Source organism: Chlorocebus sabaeus, chromosome 17 (genome assembly GCF_047675955.1).
Source record: "Chlorocebus sabaeus isolate Y175 chromosome 17, mChlSab1.0.hap1, whole genome shotgun sequence".
NCBI lineage: Eukaryota > Metazoa > Chordata > Mammalia > Primates > Cercopithecidae > Chlorocebus > Chlorocebus sabaeus.
Window position 1 is genome coordinate 42,810,253 of NC_132920.1, and position 17,210 is coordinate 42,827,462.

The following is a 17,210-nucleotide window of genomic DNA, read 5'->3' on the forward strand; positions in this document are numbered from 1 at the left end:
TAATTCCAACCCTATGAGAGGCCGAGGTGGGTGAGATCACTTGAGCTCAGGAGTTCAAGACCAGCCTGGGCAACATGGCAAATCCCCATCTATACAAAAATTACAAAAATTAGCCAGGTATGGTGGCATGTGCCTGTAATCCCAGCTACTCAGGAGGCTGAGGTGGGAGGATCACCAGAGCCAGGGGAGGTTGAGGATGCAGTGAGCCATGATCACACCACTGCACTCTAGCCTGAGCGACAGAGTGAGACTCTGTCTCAAAAAAAAAAAAAAAAAGAAAAAGGGTTAACAGAAATGAAGTCAGCCGGACGTGGTGGCTCACACCCGTAATCCCAGCACTTTGGGAGGGCGAGGCAGGCAGATCACCTGAGGTCAGGAGTTCGAGACCAGCCTGACCAACATGGAGAAACCCCGTCTTTACTAAAAATGCAAAATTAGTTGGGCGTGGTGGTGCATGCCTGTAATCCCAGCTATTCGGGAGGCTGAGGCAAGAGAATCGCTTGAACCTGAGAGGCGGAAGTTGTGGTGAGCCAAGATTGCGCCATTGCACTCCAGCCTGTACAACAAGAGCGAAACTCCATCTCAAAAAAAAGAAAGAGAAATGAAGTCTTCAAGGGTAAGACTATAAGATATTAAGATAGCATTATGTTTAGTATACCTGTTCCCAGTAACTATTGAACAAAATTTTTTTGTCGTATATTTAGCCTACATCTTCAGAAAAAGCTGGGGGAAACCTGCTGATATGCTTATAGAAGTACTGTGTAAGAGTTCTACAGGTCTTCTCATCTCTTTGCATTTGGGGGTGAGATATTTCTTCATTGGATAGGACAGGGTTCAGCAAGCTCTGACTCCTACAGGTCAAATCTTGTCCGCAACCTGTTCTTGTATCTGTTTTTAAATAGTTGAAGAAAATCAACAGAATTGTATTTTGTGACGTGAGAAAATTAGATGAAATCCAAATTTAAGTGTCCATAAATAAAATGTTATTGAAGCACAGTCGTGCTTAAATTTTAATGTAGCATTTGTAGCTGTTTTCCCATTACAAACAAAATTGAGTAGTTGCAGCAGAGACCCTATAGCCTGCTAAGACGAAAATACTATCTCCTTCACAGAAAAAGTTTGTTGACCCTAGGTGTAGGCTATTGAAAGCATTGTGTTTTGCCTACTCAGTTCCCACTCCCTAAATGTCACTAGCATGTTCCACTACAGTGACAACAAAAAATGCCCAGCTAGGTTTTCTTTTTTTTTTTTTTTTTTTTTGCTGTTTGGAGAGTTTCAGGTTTAATTAAAGAGTCTGTTCAGTTCTTTTGCTGTTTGAAATCATTACCTGAGAAATTACGCTATAACACATGGTCATTTGATTTCTGTTTCCATTGGCCTTCTACCCTGGGATATAGGACTATTACATTTTTCAAGTGGCCCCTTGGGTGTGGGAGCGAGTGGGGAGGTTGGTGAGTTGTACCTCTCCCAGTTGAGAATCAACACATAATATGTGGTATCTCCTTTGTTAGTCTTTATAGGAGTCCATAAGGAATTTCTCTTAGGTCTCTGTATTAAGAAATGTTATGTTTCTCCTGGTGTGAATCTCATAACTGATTGTGTTTCCTTTTGTTGAGACTTCTGGAAAAAGAGCCAAATGGTTGGAAACAGCCTGCCTGTAGTAGTTGTGTGGAAATTTATATGATCTCTACTTATATATAGATGTTACCTTGACTACGGTTTATTTTCCTATCTTTATTTTCCTTTATCTGCTTTTTACATCTTTTTTTATATACCACTCTATTAGGTGCGTTCTTTAAAAAAATTATTTTATTTTTAGAGACATGGTTTTTATTACTGTGTTGCCCAGGCTGGTCTTCAACTCCTGAACTCAAGCAATCATCCTGTCTCAGCCTCCTAAGTAGCTGGGATGTAGATGTATTCTTAAATTGCTGTAAATCCTATTTGGAATGAGATTTAGTTAAATAAGAAATATTAACTGAACAACAACCTTAGTGAAGATTTTTGTAATCTGAAATTTCACTCACAAATGCTGCTTCCATCTATTTGAATTCAGATCAGTAATTATTAGTAACTATATGTTAATGGTGACTACTTGGTTTATCTCATTTAATTCCCAAAACAGCCTCATAAGATAGATAATGCTGTTACCAATATTTTATAAATAATTACTTTTAGGCTGAGGTGGAGGGTCAGTTTGAGCCCAGGAGTTTGAGGCTGCAATGAGATATAAGCCTGGATGAGAGAGACCCTGTCTCTTAAAAAAAAAAAAAGGAAAGAAAAAAAGAGAAACTTGAGTTTAGAAAGATAAAACTTGCCCAACGTGTCCCATGTAGCAAATTATGGGACTGGGATTTAAAGCCATGTAGTGTAGACTCCAGTAATGATACTCTTAACACAGTACCTTATACTGGTTTTAAAAAGCATTTTTGGCGGAATTATTGCGTGTTTTGGGATTTGTTTGGTTTGGTTTGTTTTGTTTTGTTATGTTGTTTTGTTATGTTTTTGTTTTGTTTTTTTGAGATGAGGTCTTGCTCTGTTTCCCAGGCTGAAGTACAGTGGTGCAATCACAGCTCACTACAGCCTTGACCATATGAACTCAAGCGATTTCTCCCACTTCAGCCTCCCTAGTAGCTGCGACCACAGACACATACCACCATACCCTGCTAGGCTGATCTCGAACTCCTGGGGTCAAGCAATTCTGCCTCGGCCTCCAGAAGTGCTTGGATTACAGGTGTGAGCCACCATGCCCAGCCAGAATTGTTTTTTTAAATGAAAATCTAATTTTAAAAAGTAATAAAGCACATTAAAGTGGTATTAATAATAGATTTATTTTTTGTAAATTGAAATGTGTGTTGTTAGAAAGTCAGTTTATGAGATAAGTGAGGTGGTTTTAATGACTGCAGCCTCTAGTTTATTTCTATATTTTTAGTTGGACAGTATGGAGAAAATCCTCATTCATACCTACTTTGCATCTGATAACAGTTAAAATCTTTATTGTAATACATGCTTACATTTTACAAATTCAAATATTATAGGAATATACTGCATAAAAGATAAAGTTCTCCATAATTCCTACTGCCCTCTAAAATAACCACTAACAACCTTTTTAACAACATGCCTTACATTCTTCCAGCTTGAAAGAATAGTAAATTAAAGTAGACTCACCAACAGATGAACATTCTGTAGCATAAATATAATCAGAGAGCTAAAATTATTAGTAATAATAGATAATACAATAGGATGTCATTTATTGTTCCAACTGATTTATGCTATGAAAAGGGCAATTTGAGCAGGAATGTCTCAGTCTTTCCTGACATTTAATTTATCATCATAACATTAGTAGACTTGTACAGGTGTAGCGTCTCTTCATTGCAGAAGTAATTCTTTATGATGAGTGATACATTTCTTAGAAGTTAAAATGTGTGTATATGGAGATATCAGAAGAATCTGTCTAGGCCTGCCTCAAACTGGGTTAATGTAGCAAAAAAAAATTATCAGTTGGTGTTCCAATATGGAATGTAACACATTTTAGAGTGTATTTTTTCTGTTGCCCAGGGTTGGAGAAGTTGCAGTGTCAAGTTGCAGTGTCAAGATCACTTTAGCCTCTACCAGTCAGGCTCAAGCAGTCGTCCCACCTCAGCTTCCCAATCATGCACCACTACTCTCTGCTAATTTTTTAATTTTTTTGTAGAGATGAGGTGTCACTGTGTTGCCCAGGCTGGTCTCAAACTCTTGGGCTCCAGGAGTCCTCCCACCTCAGCCTCGCAAAGTGCTGGGATTGTAGGCATGAGCCAGCATGTTCAGCCTAGACTATATTTTGGAACTGACATTTTTATTCAAATAGGAAGCATCTCTACCAGACCCTGGGATTTTTGTAAAATAGAGTTTGGAAACTATTGGTTAGGATTCTCAAGCATTGGTGGTGTCTGTTCCAAGACCATTAAAGTTTTGAAAACCCTATTTATCAAACTCTTCAGTCCTTAAATGTTCTTGTCTTATGGGATATAACCGTAAGAAATGGAGTGACTGTTTGGTGAGATAGTAGCACCAGGAAAGCTGAATTTTGATTCCACTTTCTATTTTGGTATCGTATGAGATTCATATTATTATTAATACCTACTCTTGTCTGAAACCCCAGAAGGGACCAGCTCTGATTCTTTTTGTATACAAGTGATTTCACCATGTCAGTGATTTCTAAAGACTTCATAACGAATAGTAATAAACCTTCTAGCAGAGAAAACAAACAAACAAAAAAACCTGGCTGGGCACAGTGGCTCACACCTGTAATTGCAGCACTTTGGGAGGCCAAGGCAGGTGGAACACCTGAGGTCAGGAGTTTGAGACCAGCCTGACCAACATGAAGAAACCCCGTCTCTACCAAAAATACAAAATTAGCCGGGCATGGTGGCACATGCCTGTAATCCTAGCTACTCAGGAGGCTGAGGCAGGAAAATTGCTTGAACCCGGAAGGTAGAGGTTACAGTGAGCCGAGATCGTGCCATTGCACTCCAGCCTGGGCAACAAGAGTGAAACTCTGTCTCAAAAAATAAAAAGCAAACCTCGATGGGACATATAAAGCAGCCTGTACGAGAGGAGTTATAGGTAAAAGGTGCTCTTAAAATTTGAAAAATCTGCTGCTTCTTACTGAGAAAAGGAAATTTGCCCTCTTCAAGCTCTAGACCCATCTGTTTTAGGCATCTTTGTCCTTTTTTCTCCATTCTTTTTTTTTTTTTTTTTGGCGGAGTTTTGCTCTGTTGCCCAGGCTGGAGTACAGTGGCATGATCTTGGCTCACTGCAGCCTCCTCCACCTCCTGGGTTCAAGCAGTTCTCCTGTCTCAGCCTCCCAAGTAGCTGGGATTACAGGCACTGCCACCACACTCAACTAACTTGTGTATTTTTAGTAGAGATGAGGTTTCACCACTTTGGCCAGGCTGGTCTTGAACTCCTGACCTCAGGTGATCCACCCTCGGCCTCCCAAAGTGCTGGGATTACAGGCATGAGCCACCGTGCCTGGCCCATTCTTTTTTTTTTTCCCCCCTTTTCTTTTTGAGACAGTGTCTCACTCTGTCACTCAGGCTGGAGTGCAGTGGTGTGATCTGGGCTCACTGCAAGCTCTGCCTCCCAGGTTCACGCCATTCTCCTACCTCAGCCTCCCAAGTAGCAGGGACTACAGGCGCCCTCCACCACGCCCGGCTAATTTTTTGTATTTTTAATAGAGACGGGGTTTCACTGTGTCAGCCAGGATGGTTTCAATCTCCTGACCTCATGATCCACCCGCCTCAGCCTCCCAAAGTGCTGGGATTACAGGTGTGATCCACGGTGCCCAGCCTCCCATTCATTTATTCTGCCTTCTCTATTTGTTTTATATCAGTTCCATTAGGCTCATCTTTGGTGTGGGTATGCAAAAATGTTCTGTCTCCACAGATATGTGTTTGTGTGTATGTATATATACATTCACATTAATATATACAAATATATATTTAATTATATATTTATAAAACAGGTATTATATACTTTATAAAATGTAATTATTTTATATGAATATTAAATACATATTTCATATTTTCCACTATGTTTTATTTTTATGCAGTGTGTGTGTGTGTGTGTGTGTGTGTGCATGTGTGTATTTATTTTCAGGGATCTGCTGATTCCCATCCCATGATGTTGGAACATACTATTTTAATGTGAGAAATGAAAATAATGCTACTTAGCCATTAAACTAAAGAGTTTAGGTTTAAGATAAAGCATTAAGATGAAAGATAGTGCAAAACATTTTGCCAACCTTGACTGAAAATTACCTTGATTAAACATAGCATGTTTAAAGTAATACTTTTTTACATTACCCTAGAAATTCAGTGACTCTTTCACTGTTCAATCTAATGTATGAAGTTCCCTGTTAACATGCATACACGTCTCACCCTGCTGAGAGTAGACAAGTGAGTGCTTCTTACAACATCAACGGGCAGTTTTCTGAAAGTCATGAGTTCTCACCTTTAAAACTGTCAAAATGAAGCTCTCTTTTATACCTATAAAACTCAATATTGCTTGTCCTTCCTTAGGTAATAGTCCTTTGTGTATTCTAGAAATTGGGGGTTAGTAAGATACAAAGCTATAAAATTGGTTTGATGTTAGGTTTTTGAGATCGTGGAATACCATTCTAAAATGTTTAGATTTGTTCATTAGGCATTTGAGTGCCATTGAATATTTTGATTGAATTGATTGAATAACTAGATTATTCTGAACTAAAACTTTTAAGAAGCTGTATTTGGTAGGGTGGTAATGTATAGGATCACATTCACTGAAGAGAAGCTGAAGCTGGAAGACCAGCTAACTTTTTACTATACTATTTTGAGGGTTGGAAGCAGAATGAAAATTAATGTACATGATTGCCCTTTTTTTTATTTTTTATTTTTCCTGTTGTTTCTTTCAGGATCCTCTTGTTCATTTATCAGAAGATGTGATAGCAAGAACTTACAACATTTTTGCTATTATGTTTCGGTATGCAGTAGAAATATTAACCTGGGAAAAAGAAAGTGAATTGCCAGCAGATTTAGAGATCGTGTAAGTATAACCTGTTTATTCTTTGTGTATGAAGAACTGCTAAATTTTAACTTTAACACAGCTAGTATAGGGCATAATCATTTTTTAATGAGTTTTTAGCAGAACAATAACTTTGATTTTGTAGTTTTAAAATGTGTGATCCATTTAATTGGTGGAGGTTTCTCCCTGTTTGGTTGGCTGGTTGGTTGATTAGTTGGTTTATAGCCAGATTTAAGCTTTGTCATAGCTCTAGGACTGGTTTCAGGCAGAACCAGTTTTCTCTTTGATTGTATGATAAAATGATAGATTAACTTTACAACTTTACTTTTTGTTTTGTTATATGTTAATATCATTAGGGAATGAACTCTTTGATATAAATGAGGTTTCTGGTTTGAATAAATGCTCAAATTCAATTTTAATCATTTTGATTCTGACTTTTAATAAAATGTATTCCACACTGTGCTTTTTTAGGGTACATCTACCATTTTTACTTAAATTATTGAGGTTACAAACTTGTGACCAGAGAACTGGATTCTGCCACAGATATATTAAGATTAGGGCTTTATTTTTCTTGTTAGTGTGCTTGTCTCAAACAACCTTCTTTCTTGCTTAGAAGTAAGACCAAGCTTGTTGGAATTAGTCATAGTTTAGAATGAATACAAGCTGGAATAAGGATCTGAGGGACATTGGTACTTTTTTTTTTTTTTGCTTTCTCAATTGTGTTTCAGATAAGTTGTAGGTTAAGTGTTTTCTAATAAAATGAGTTGACTATACCTTTTTGGAAATGATGAAAATGACTTAGTACCTCATGATTTTTACTATAGTTTTGTTGTTGTATAGTATACTGTAGTATCCTAGTCCAAATTAATTTCATTTGGGGGCAGCATGGCCTCCTAACTGGACTGCCATGTACATTCTTACCCCTTACAATTCATTCTCTACACTGCAGCCAAAGTGAACTTTAAGACGATTCTGATTATATCTCCTATGTCAAATTTTTGATTGTCCTTAGAATGGCAAAAATCAAAATATAAGCTGGCTTGGCTCAGTGGCTCATGCCTGTGATCCTAGCACTTTGGGAGGCCAAGGCAGGTAGATCATTTGAGCCCAGGAGTTGGAGACCAGCCTAGTGAGACCCCGTCTCTACAAAAAATTAAAAAATTAGCTGGGCAGGGTGGTGTATGCCTGTAGTCCTAGCTATTCGTGAGGCAGGAGGATCCATCAAACCTGGGTCGTTGAGGCTGCAGTGAGCTGTGATTGTGCCACTCCACTCCAGCCTGGGCGACAGACCGTATCTCAAAACAAACTAAAAAAAACATTATAAGCTGTTCAGGATTTCTTTCTCCAGACCAGACTAATGTCATACTAATCTCCCCCTTCTTCCTTGTGCTCCATCTCCCAGTATTTACCTTTGCCACCTTAGCACCTTTGCTTTCACCTTCCTCTGGCCCATGGTTTCTCAACCTTGGCACTATTGGAATTAGGGGCCAGATTAATTTTTTGTTATGGGGGCTGTCTGGTGAATTGCAAGATATTTAGCAACATCCCTGGCTTCTACCCACTAGATGCCAGCAGCACCCCAGGCCCCAGTCTTGACAACCAGAAGTGTCTCCAGATGTTGCCAAATGGTCAACTATGAGAGATGGAGGGGAATTTCCCCCAGTTGAGAGCTGCTGATAGCCAATTCTGACTTTGGTCCTCAGATTACTTCTCCAAGAGTTCTCTGAGCTCCCAGGCCTGTTATACCGTGCTCTACCTTCTATTCTTAATAAAAACCTGTTTATACAGAGTCATATGTGCAATATGTATTTTGCCCACCAGATTGTAGTATCATAGAGCATGGGACCACAGGTGAATTCTTTACAGATATGTGTTCAGTACCTAGCACATCACATAGGACAAAGTAGTCTCTTAATAAGTCAGCCTGGAGCAAGATAATAAGCAAATAGATAATTAATATATCATTAATATTTTATCCCACAGAGAGAAGAGTGACACCTACTATTGCATGCTGTTTAATGATGAAGTTCACACCTATGAACAAGTTATTTATACTCTTCAGAAAGCTGTTAACTGTACACAGAAAGAAGCTATTGGTTTTGCAACTACAGTAGATCGAGATGTAAGTACATTTACCATGTTGATAATAAATTGAATTTTTTTTCTTAAAATTTCATTTGTCATGCCTGTAATCCCAGCACTTTGGGAGGCTGAGACGGGCAGATCACAAGATCAGGAGTTCGAGAACAGCCTAGCATGGTGAAACCCCGTCTTTACTAAAAATACAAAAATTAGCCAGGTGTGGTGGCATGCGCCTGTAATCCCAGCTACTCAGGAGGCTGAGGCAGGAGAATCGCTTGAACCTAGGAGGCGGAGGTTGCAATGAGCCAAGATTGCACCATTGCACTCCAGCCTGGGCGACAGAGCGAGACTTCATCTCAAAAAAAAAAAAAAATTTTCATTTGAATATTGGCCCAAATGTATGTTGGGTATAACTATAAGCTATCACCAGATAGAAAGTTTAAGAGGACATATAGTTATGAAAATGGAAATTATAGATGTCTAGAAGAATAAATGTTTTGTTCAAAGAAGTGTATTAATGGCTTAGAAAAGTTAGCATAGCTTTGAAGGAAACTTTTAACTTATTTATCAATGAGTAGTATGAACATTGTAAATATTGAAAATTGATCAAGGCCGGGCGCAGTGGCTCAAGCCTGTACTCCCAACACTTTGGGAGGCTGAGGCGGGCGGATCATGAGGTCAGGAGATCGAGACCATCCTGGCTAACACGGTGAAACCCCGTCTCTACTGAAAAAAAAAAACAAAAAAACTAGCTGGGCGAGGTGGCAGGTGCCTGTAGTCCCAGCTCCTCGGGAGGCTGAGGCAGGAGAATGACGTAAACCCGGGAGGCAGAGCTTGCAGTGAGCCGAGATCCGGCCCCTGCACTCCAGCCTGGGTGACAGAGCAAGACTCCTGTATCAAAAAAAAAAAAAAAGAAAATTGATCAGAGTTGTTATATGCTGAAACATGTTTGTTTACTGGTTTAAAAGTTATTAATATTGAATACAATATTTTTATAGCTTAATTTTAAATATCTTTATTTACAGGGGCGTAGGTCTGTTCGATATGGAGACTTCCAGTATTGTGAGCAAGCAAAATCAGTAATTGTGGTAAGTAATTTTAAAACATGCCTATATTATTTTTTATTAGTTTAAAACTAGCTTCAAATTTCAGCATTTATAAACATGTCTTTCTGCTTTCTCGAATGAAGATCAATGTTAACCAAAAACTGTGTTTAAAGATAATGTTTCTTAAATATTGCATTATTGTTTTATCTAGTTTTTTAAAGCTGTGTAGGATTGATATAGGAAATGAGTATTTAGATAAGATATATTCCATTTCTCCATCAAAGCAGTCTTAGAATGTTTTTTGCTTTTTGTTTTGTTTTTAATTAGTAGAATGTTCTGTTACTTTTTAGAAATTAAAGTGGCCTTAAGCATCAAGATTATAATGCAAACAAAGTTGTTTCTTGGTACCTTATGGCAAAATATATTCCATATCCTCACAGCAATTAGTGTATCATCTTTCTAAAAGCAAACTATTCTCCACATTTGGATTTATTTTTAGAAATTATAATTTATTTTTCACCACTCCATGTAACTGAATTTTATGTAAATATTCTTTTTAAAAAATAATTTTATCTATCTTTTTTTTTCCCCCCCTCGAGAAGTCTGTTGCCCAGGCTGGAGTGCAGTGGTACAATCTCGGCTCACTGCAACTTCCTCCGCCTTCTGGGTTCAAGTGATTCTGCCTCAGACTTCTAAGTAACTGGGATAAGGTGTGCATAGCCATACGCAGCTAATTTTTGTATCTCTAGTAGAGATGGGGTTTCACCGTGTTGTCCAGGCTGGTCTCAAACTCCTGGGCTCAAGTGATCCACCTGCCTCAGACTCCCAAAGTGTTGGGATTACAGGTGTAAGCCACCACACCCGGCCTCAAATTTTAAATATATAAAGTAGTATGGAGGCCCCTGTATTATTATCATTTTGTTGCTGCTGCTGCTGTTGTTGTTGTTTGAGACAGAGTCTTTCTCTGTCACCTAGGCTGGAGTTTAGTGGCATGATCTCCGCTCACTGCAACCTCTGCCTCCTGGGTTCAAGCAATTCTTGTGCCTCAACCTCCTAAGTAGCTGGGACTACAGGCATGTGCCACCACTCCTGGCTATTTGTTTTTTGGAGTTTTTTTGTATTTTTGGTAGAGAAGGGGTTTCCCCCATTATCCTTTCTCCTTCCCTAGCAATAATTATGTAATTTACTTTTTTCATTCTTGTGCATTCCTTTATATTTCATATATTAAATATCCATCAACATTATATAGATTGGTTTGGGGGTCTTTAAACATTATATAACAAGATACATACTGAATGTATTACACTGCAGCTTGCCTTTTCAGTGTTGTTTTTAGGTTTATCTGTGTTGATACACGTTGCTGCAGTTCATTCATTTTTTTAAACATTGTATAGTATTTCATGATGATTATACCACAATTTATTCTCCTGTTGATAGACAATTAGGATGTTTTCAGTTTTTTGCTGTGACAAATACTCCTGCTATGGGCATTGTTTTGTCTCCCTTTTGCATAGATGCAAAAGTTTCCCTACAGTATATACCAAGAAATGGAATTTCTGAGTTTTTAGGGTATGGACATTCTCAGCTTTACTAGATTTTGCCTAGTTCATCTCCAAAACTGTGGTACCAATATACTTTCCCACCAGCAGTGTATGAGAGCGCCCGTTTCTCCACATCTTTGTTAAAACTATATACTGTCAAATTTTTAAATTTTGCCAATCTGGGCCAGACACTGTGGCTCACACCTGTAATCCTGTAATCCTAGCGCTCTGGAAAGCAGAGACAAGAGGATCACTTGAGGCCAAGAGTTTGGGACCAGCCTGGGCAACAGAGGAAGACCCTGACTCTACAAAAAAAAAAATTGAAAAATTAGCCAGGCATGATGGTGCGCACATGTAGTGCTAACTACTCAGGAGGCTGAGGTAGAAGGATTGCCTGAGCCCAGGAGTCCAAGGGTATAGTGAGCTTTGATTACACGAGTGCACTCTAGCCTGGGTGACAGAACAAGATCTTGTGTTAAGCAAAAAAAAAAAAAAAAAAAAAAAAAGTTGCCAATCTGATGTGTGTGAAATTTCTTCAGTCAAATTTGCATTTTCCTTGATTTTTAAAATATCTTGTATTCTATTGGTCATTTAAGTTTTCTTTTTGGCAAATTTCCTATTCATATTCTTATTTTTTCTGTTGGATTGACCTTTTCTTAATCATTTAAGTTTGTTGCAGTGCCTTTCATTGAGCAAAAACTTTAAATTTTAATGTAGCAAAAGATATATTTTTCTTTATAATTTGTATGTTTTGTGTCTTATTTAAGAAATTCTTCCTTAATGTTTCAGCATATTCAATTTAATAATATATCAGAAACTGTACTTACAGATTATCAAGTAGGAAACAAACAATAAAATAGAAAATGGACAAAGGATATGAAAAGACAGATAATAACAGAAAATCTAGCTGGTCAATATACATGAAGTTAGGGTGATAAAATATCTTGCAGAGATGCAGATACTAGGAATACATGCTTAACAATAAATTGCTGCATTTGAGGAAAATGATCTAGTAACATGTTAAAGCTTTACCTCACCTAGGAATTTATCTCATAGAAATACAAGTACCAGTAAGTGTGTACACAGTGTGTTCAGTACAGTACTGCTTTTTTTGTAGTCACAGAGGACTGGAAACAGAGAAGATGAATACCCTTCTCTGAAGGATGTTTTAATAAGTCCACACCACAGAAAATTATGCAGTCGTTAACAGAAAAAAATCAATGAAAGCTAAGATGCACAAAAGCATATATAGTATTTGATTTTCATAAGTCAAACAAATCTTTAGAAATGTATTTAATATGTGTATTTAAATATGTGTAAATGGAGAACATATACAAAAACTTACTGTGTTAATGTATGTTGTAGAGAACGGATGGACAGAGAGTAAAAGGACGAACCAAAAATAAAAAGGGGTAAACACATTCTTTAAAAAGTGCTGACCGGCCGGGCGCGGTGGCTCACGCCTGTAATCCCAGCACTTTGGGAGGCCAAGATGGGCGGATCACGAGGTCAGGAGATCGAGACCATCCTGACTAACACGGTGAAACCCCGTCTCTACTAAAAAATACAAAAAAATTAGCCGGGCGCGGTGGCGGGCGTCTGTAGTCCCAGCCACACGGGAGGCTGAGGCAGGAGAATGGCGTGAACCCGGGAGGCGGAGCTTGCAGTGAGTGGAGATTGCGCCACCGCACTCCAGCCTGGCGACAGAGTGAGACTCCGTCTCAAAAAAAAAAAAAAAAAAAAAAAGTGCTGGCCAAGCACGTCGGCTCACTCCTGTAATCCCAGCATTTTGGGAGGCCAAGGCAGGCAGATTGCTTAAGCCCAAGAGTTTGAGACCAGCCTAAGCAACATGGCAAAATCCCATTTCTACAAAAAAAGTAAATAAAAATAACAAAAGTTAGCCAGGCGTGGTGGCGCATGCCTGTAGTCCCAACTATTTGGAAAGCTAAGGTAAGAGGATTGCTTGAGCCCAGGAGGTCAAGGCTGCAGTGAGCTGTTATGACGCCATTGCATTCCAGCCTGGGCAACAGAGTGAAACCCTGTTTAAAAAAAAAAAAAAAAAAAAGATGCTGATAGACTTGAATAGACATTTCTCCAGAGCAGATATACAGGCAGCTAAGATACCACCTCACACCTATTAGGATGGCTTCTGTCAAATAATAAATAAAGAAGGATAGGCATGCACCTATAGTCTCAGCTACTCTGGAGGCTGAGGCAGGAGGATTGCTTGAGCCCAGGAGTTCAAGGCTGTAGTATGTGATGATGGTACCTGTGAATAGCCTCTGCACTCCATCCTGGGCAACATGGCAAAACTCCGTCTCTAAGGGAAAAAAAGTGTTGGCAAGGATATGGAGAAATTAAAACCTTTGTGCACTACTTGTAGGAAGGTAAAACGGTATAGCCACTGTGGAAAACAGTCCAGCAATTCCTCAAAACATTAAAAATAGAATTACCGTGTGATCCAGCAATTTTGCTTCTGGGTATATTTGTAAAATAATTGAAAACAGGTTTCAAAGAGATATTTTACACCCCTGTTCAAGCACCATAATTCACAATAGCCAAAAGGTAGCAGCAACCCAAGTGTCTGCTAATGAAGGAATGGAGAAACAAAATGTGGTATATACATGCAATGGTATATTAGTCTTAAAAAGGAAGGAAGTTCTGATACATGCTACAACATGATTGGATCTTGAGAACATTATGCTAAGTGAAATAAGCTGGTAACAAAAAGATAAATACCGTATGATTCTACTTATATGACCTACCTAGCATTGTCATATCCACAGACACAGAAAGAGACAGAATGGTGGTTGCTAGGTGCTAGGGGAAGAAAATAGCAGGGACTTGCTCTTTATTAGGTATTATGTAGAGTTTCACTTTTACAAGATAAAGAGTTCTGGGGACTAGTTTCAGAACAGTATGAATGTACTTAATACCGAACTGTACACATAAAAATTGCTAAGATGAAAGTTTTATATGTATTTTACCTTTTTTTTTTTGAGACAGAGTTTCACTCTTGTTGCCCAGGCTGGAGTACAGTGGTGCGATCTCGGCTCACCGCAAGCTTCACCTCCCAAGTTCAAATGATTCTCTTGCCTCAGCCTCCCAAGTAGCTGAGATTACAGGCATGTTCCACCATACCCGGCTAATTTTTGTATTTTTAGTAGAGACAGGGTTTCACCATGTTGGTCAGGCTGGTCTCAAACTCCTGACCTCAGGTGATCTGCCTGCCTCAGCCTCCCAAAGTGCTGGGATTACAGATGTGAGCTACTGTGCCTAGCTATGATTTAAAAAAAAAAAAAAAAAAAAAAAATTGATAACATGGGCTGGGCACAGTGGTTCATGCCTGTAATCCCAGCACTTTGGGAGGCTGAGGCAGGCAAATCACGAGGTCAAGAGATCGAGACCATCCTGGCCAACATGATGAAACCCTGTTTCTACTAAAAATACAAAAACTAGCCAGGCATGATGGTGCGCACCTGTAGTCCCAGCTACTCAGGAAGCTGAGGCAGAAGAATCATTTGAAACTGGGAGGCAGAGGTTGCAGTGAGCAGAGATCGCACCACTGCACTCCAGCCTGGTGACAGAGTGAGACTCCGTCTCAAAAAAAAAAAAAGTTGATAGCATCACATCTATGCAATAAATTATTTAAATAAGTACATAATTACGTTAAGAAATTAAAGCCATAAAGCAAGCTAAAACATTTAAATCATTTCTTATTGGTACAGCAGATTTTCAAATATAGGACTAAAGATTCAGATTACTGGCCAGGTGCAGTGGCTCACACCTGTAATCCCAGCACTTTAGGAGACTGAGGCAAGTGGATCACTTGAGGTCAGGGATCAAGACCAGCCTGGCCAACATAGTGAAACCTGTCTCTACTGAAAATACAACAGTTACCCAGGTGTCATGGTGCGCATCTGTAGTCTCAGCTGCTTGGGAGGCTGAGGGCAGGAGAATCGCTTGAACCCAACAGGCAGAGGTTGCGGTGAGCCAAGATTGCACCACTGCACTCCAGCCTGGGTGACAGAGCGAGACTCCGCCTCAAAAAAAGGAAAAAAAAAAAAAAAAGATTCAGATTACTCATAAACTAGCGGAACTTTCATGTTTTTTTGTATGAATCCTAAGATTTCCTGTAGAAAATTAGGATCTGAATCAAATAAGGCAAGGAGAATGGTGATTTTCTTACATCCATGAAAAATTCTGTGATGATGGTGGTGTGGTTATATTAAGTAAAAATAATAACTTTGTTCTGCCAGTAGGATAGCTTTTTAAGTTAATTTTTAAATGTTGCCATTTCTTTTTAAGAGAAATACCAGTAGACAGACAAAGCCACTCAAAGTTCAAGTTATGCATTCGTCTATCGTCGCACATCAGAATTTTGGTTTGAAACTTTTGTCTTGGCTGGGAAGTATTATTGGATATTCAGGTAGGTTCATAAAAGTTCATGCCAATTGTCTATTAAAAATGAGCTCAATATACCCTTGCAAAACTGTTTTGGAAAAAATGTCAACTGGAATAATTTCCTGCTTTGATATTACATTTTAAAATACCATTTCAAAATATCTTTATGCAAGAAAAAATCCTATGTTTAACAAATTTTATCATACTGGATATTTTTTATATGCACACAAAGGATTCTCTATTCAAATAAATGCAGGAAACATTGGTTTAAACAATTGTAAAGGACATTAATATGCTAATGCAATGCAATGTACATTTCACAAACTTTTTTTTTTTTTTTAACTTTTTTTAGTGGAGCATTTTGCAGAACTCTTCTACTGAGTAAGCTGGAAAAATGCTGCTGTAAATAACCTAAGTGATTAGCTGTTTAAATGATAAAACACTAATGTTGATTTCTTTGTTTGGACTCCTACAACTTTTGGTTACCGATAACTTGCAACTCTGAAAGTTTGCAAATTGGAAGTTACCAATTTGTGTTTTAAAAAAAATTTTCAACTGGGTGCCATGGCTCATGCCTGTAATCCTAGCACTTTGGGAGGCCAGGGCGAGTGGATAACCTGAGGTCAGGAGTTCAAGACCAGCCTGGCCAACATGACAAAACTCTACTAAAAATACAAAAATTAGTTGGGCATGGTGGCATGTGCCTGTAATCCCAGCTACTCAGGAGGCTGAGGCAGGAGAATCACTTGAACCCGGGAAGCAGAGGTTGCAGTGAGCCAACATCACACCGCTTCACTCCATCCTGGGCAAAAGAGTGAAACTCTATCTCAAAAAAAAAAAAAAAAAAAATTCCAGAGTCTAGAAATTCGATCATTTTTCTTTATGTAATGGTAAGAATTAAGAATCCTCATATCCGCAGCCAAAAATACAAGCCTGGTGTGTAACAGTAAAGCGTAAAACAGAGATCAGTATAAGCTGTTATGCTGTTCTTCAGGCAAGACTGTGGATAAGTGACATTCAGATGTTTACTGTAAAGAAAAATTTGAATACATTTGTTTTGAAAGGCTTTTAAAAAAGAATGTTACTACACAGAACTGAGAGTTGAAAATACGGAGGTGTGGAAGATTAAGAGAACGTGTTTACTTTAAAAGATAACTTATAAGTTATCTTTCCAGGCCAGCACGGTGGCCCGCTCCTCTAGTCACAACTCTCTGGGAGGCTGAGGTGGGAGGATCCCTCGAGCCCAGGAGTTCGTAGACCAGCCTGGGTAATATAGGGAGACCCCGTCTCTATCTAAAATTTTTTTTAAAAGAAAATAAACAAATATCTTTCCAATTATTTTTCTTAGCCGCATATTCTTTATTTTGGTATTTTCCATTGGATACCTGCATGCCAAGTGTTGTGCTACAGTATTAATGAAGAGTATAATGGAAGTAATGTCCTGCTGAAAATTTTCTTTGAGATATTTATCAATAATTTATATATTCCTATTTAATACTTACATAGGTCTTCTCTTTAGCCTTTTAAAGGATTTCTGTTTGATAGCTTTTATAATTAAAAGTTATTCCATTTTTAAATTTTTTATTATTTTGCA

The 17,210-nt window shown here is 38.5% G+C and overlaps 1 protein-coding gene across 8 annotated transcripts in view; it reads left to right on the top strand.

The window, feature by feature from the left end:
- Window positions 1–17,210, top strand: part of UBR2 (ubiquitin protein ligase E3 component n-recognin 2) — a 138,134-nt gene that overhangs the window by 40,195 nt on the left and 80,729 nt on the right. For all 8 annotated transcript variants that reach the window (XM_007972558.3, XM_073005990.1, XM_007972552.3 and 5 more), the window contains 4 exons: window positions 6,434–6,564; window positions 8,527–8,665; window positions 9,651–9,713; window positions 15,521–15,641. In XM_007972558.3, the coding sequence (XP_007970749.2) occupies window positions 6,434–6,564; window positions 8,527–8,665; window positions 9,651–9,713; window positions 15,521–15,641 (454 nt within the window). The remainder of the gene's footprint in view (window positions 1–6,433; window positions 6,565–8,526; window positions 8,666–9,650; window positions 9,714–15,520; window positions 15,642–17,210) is intronic.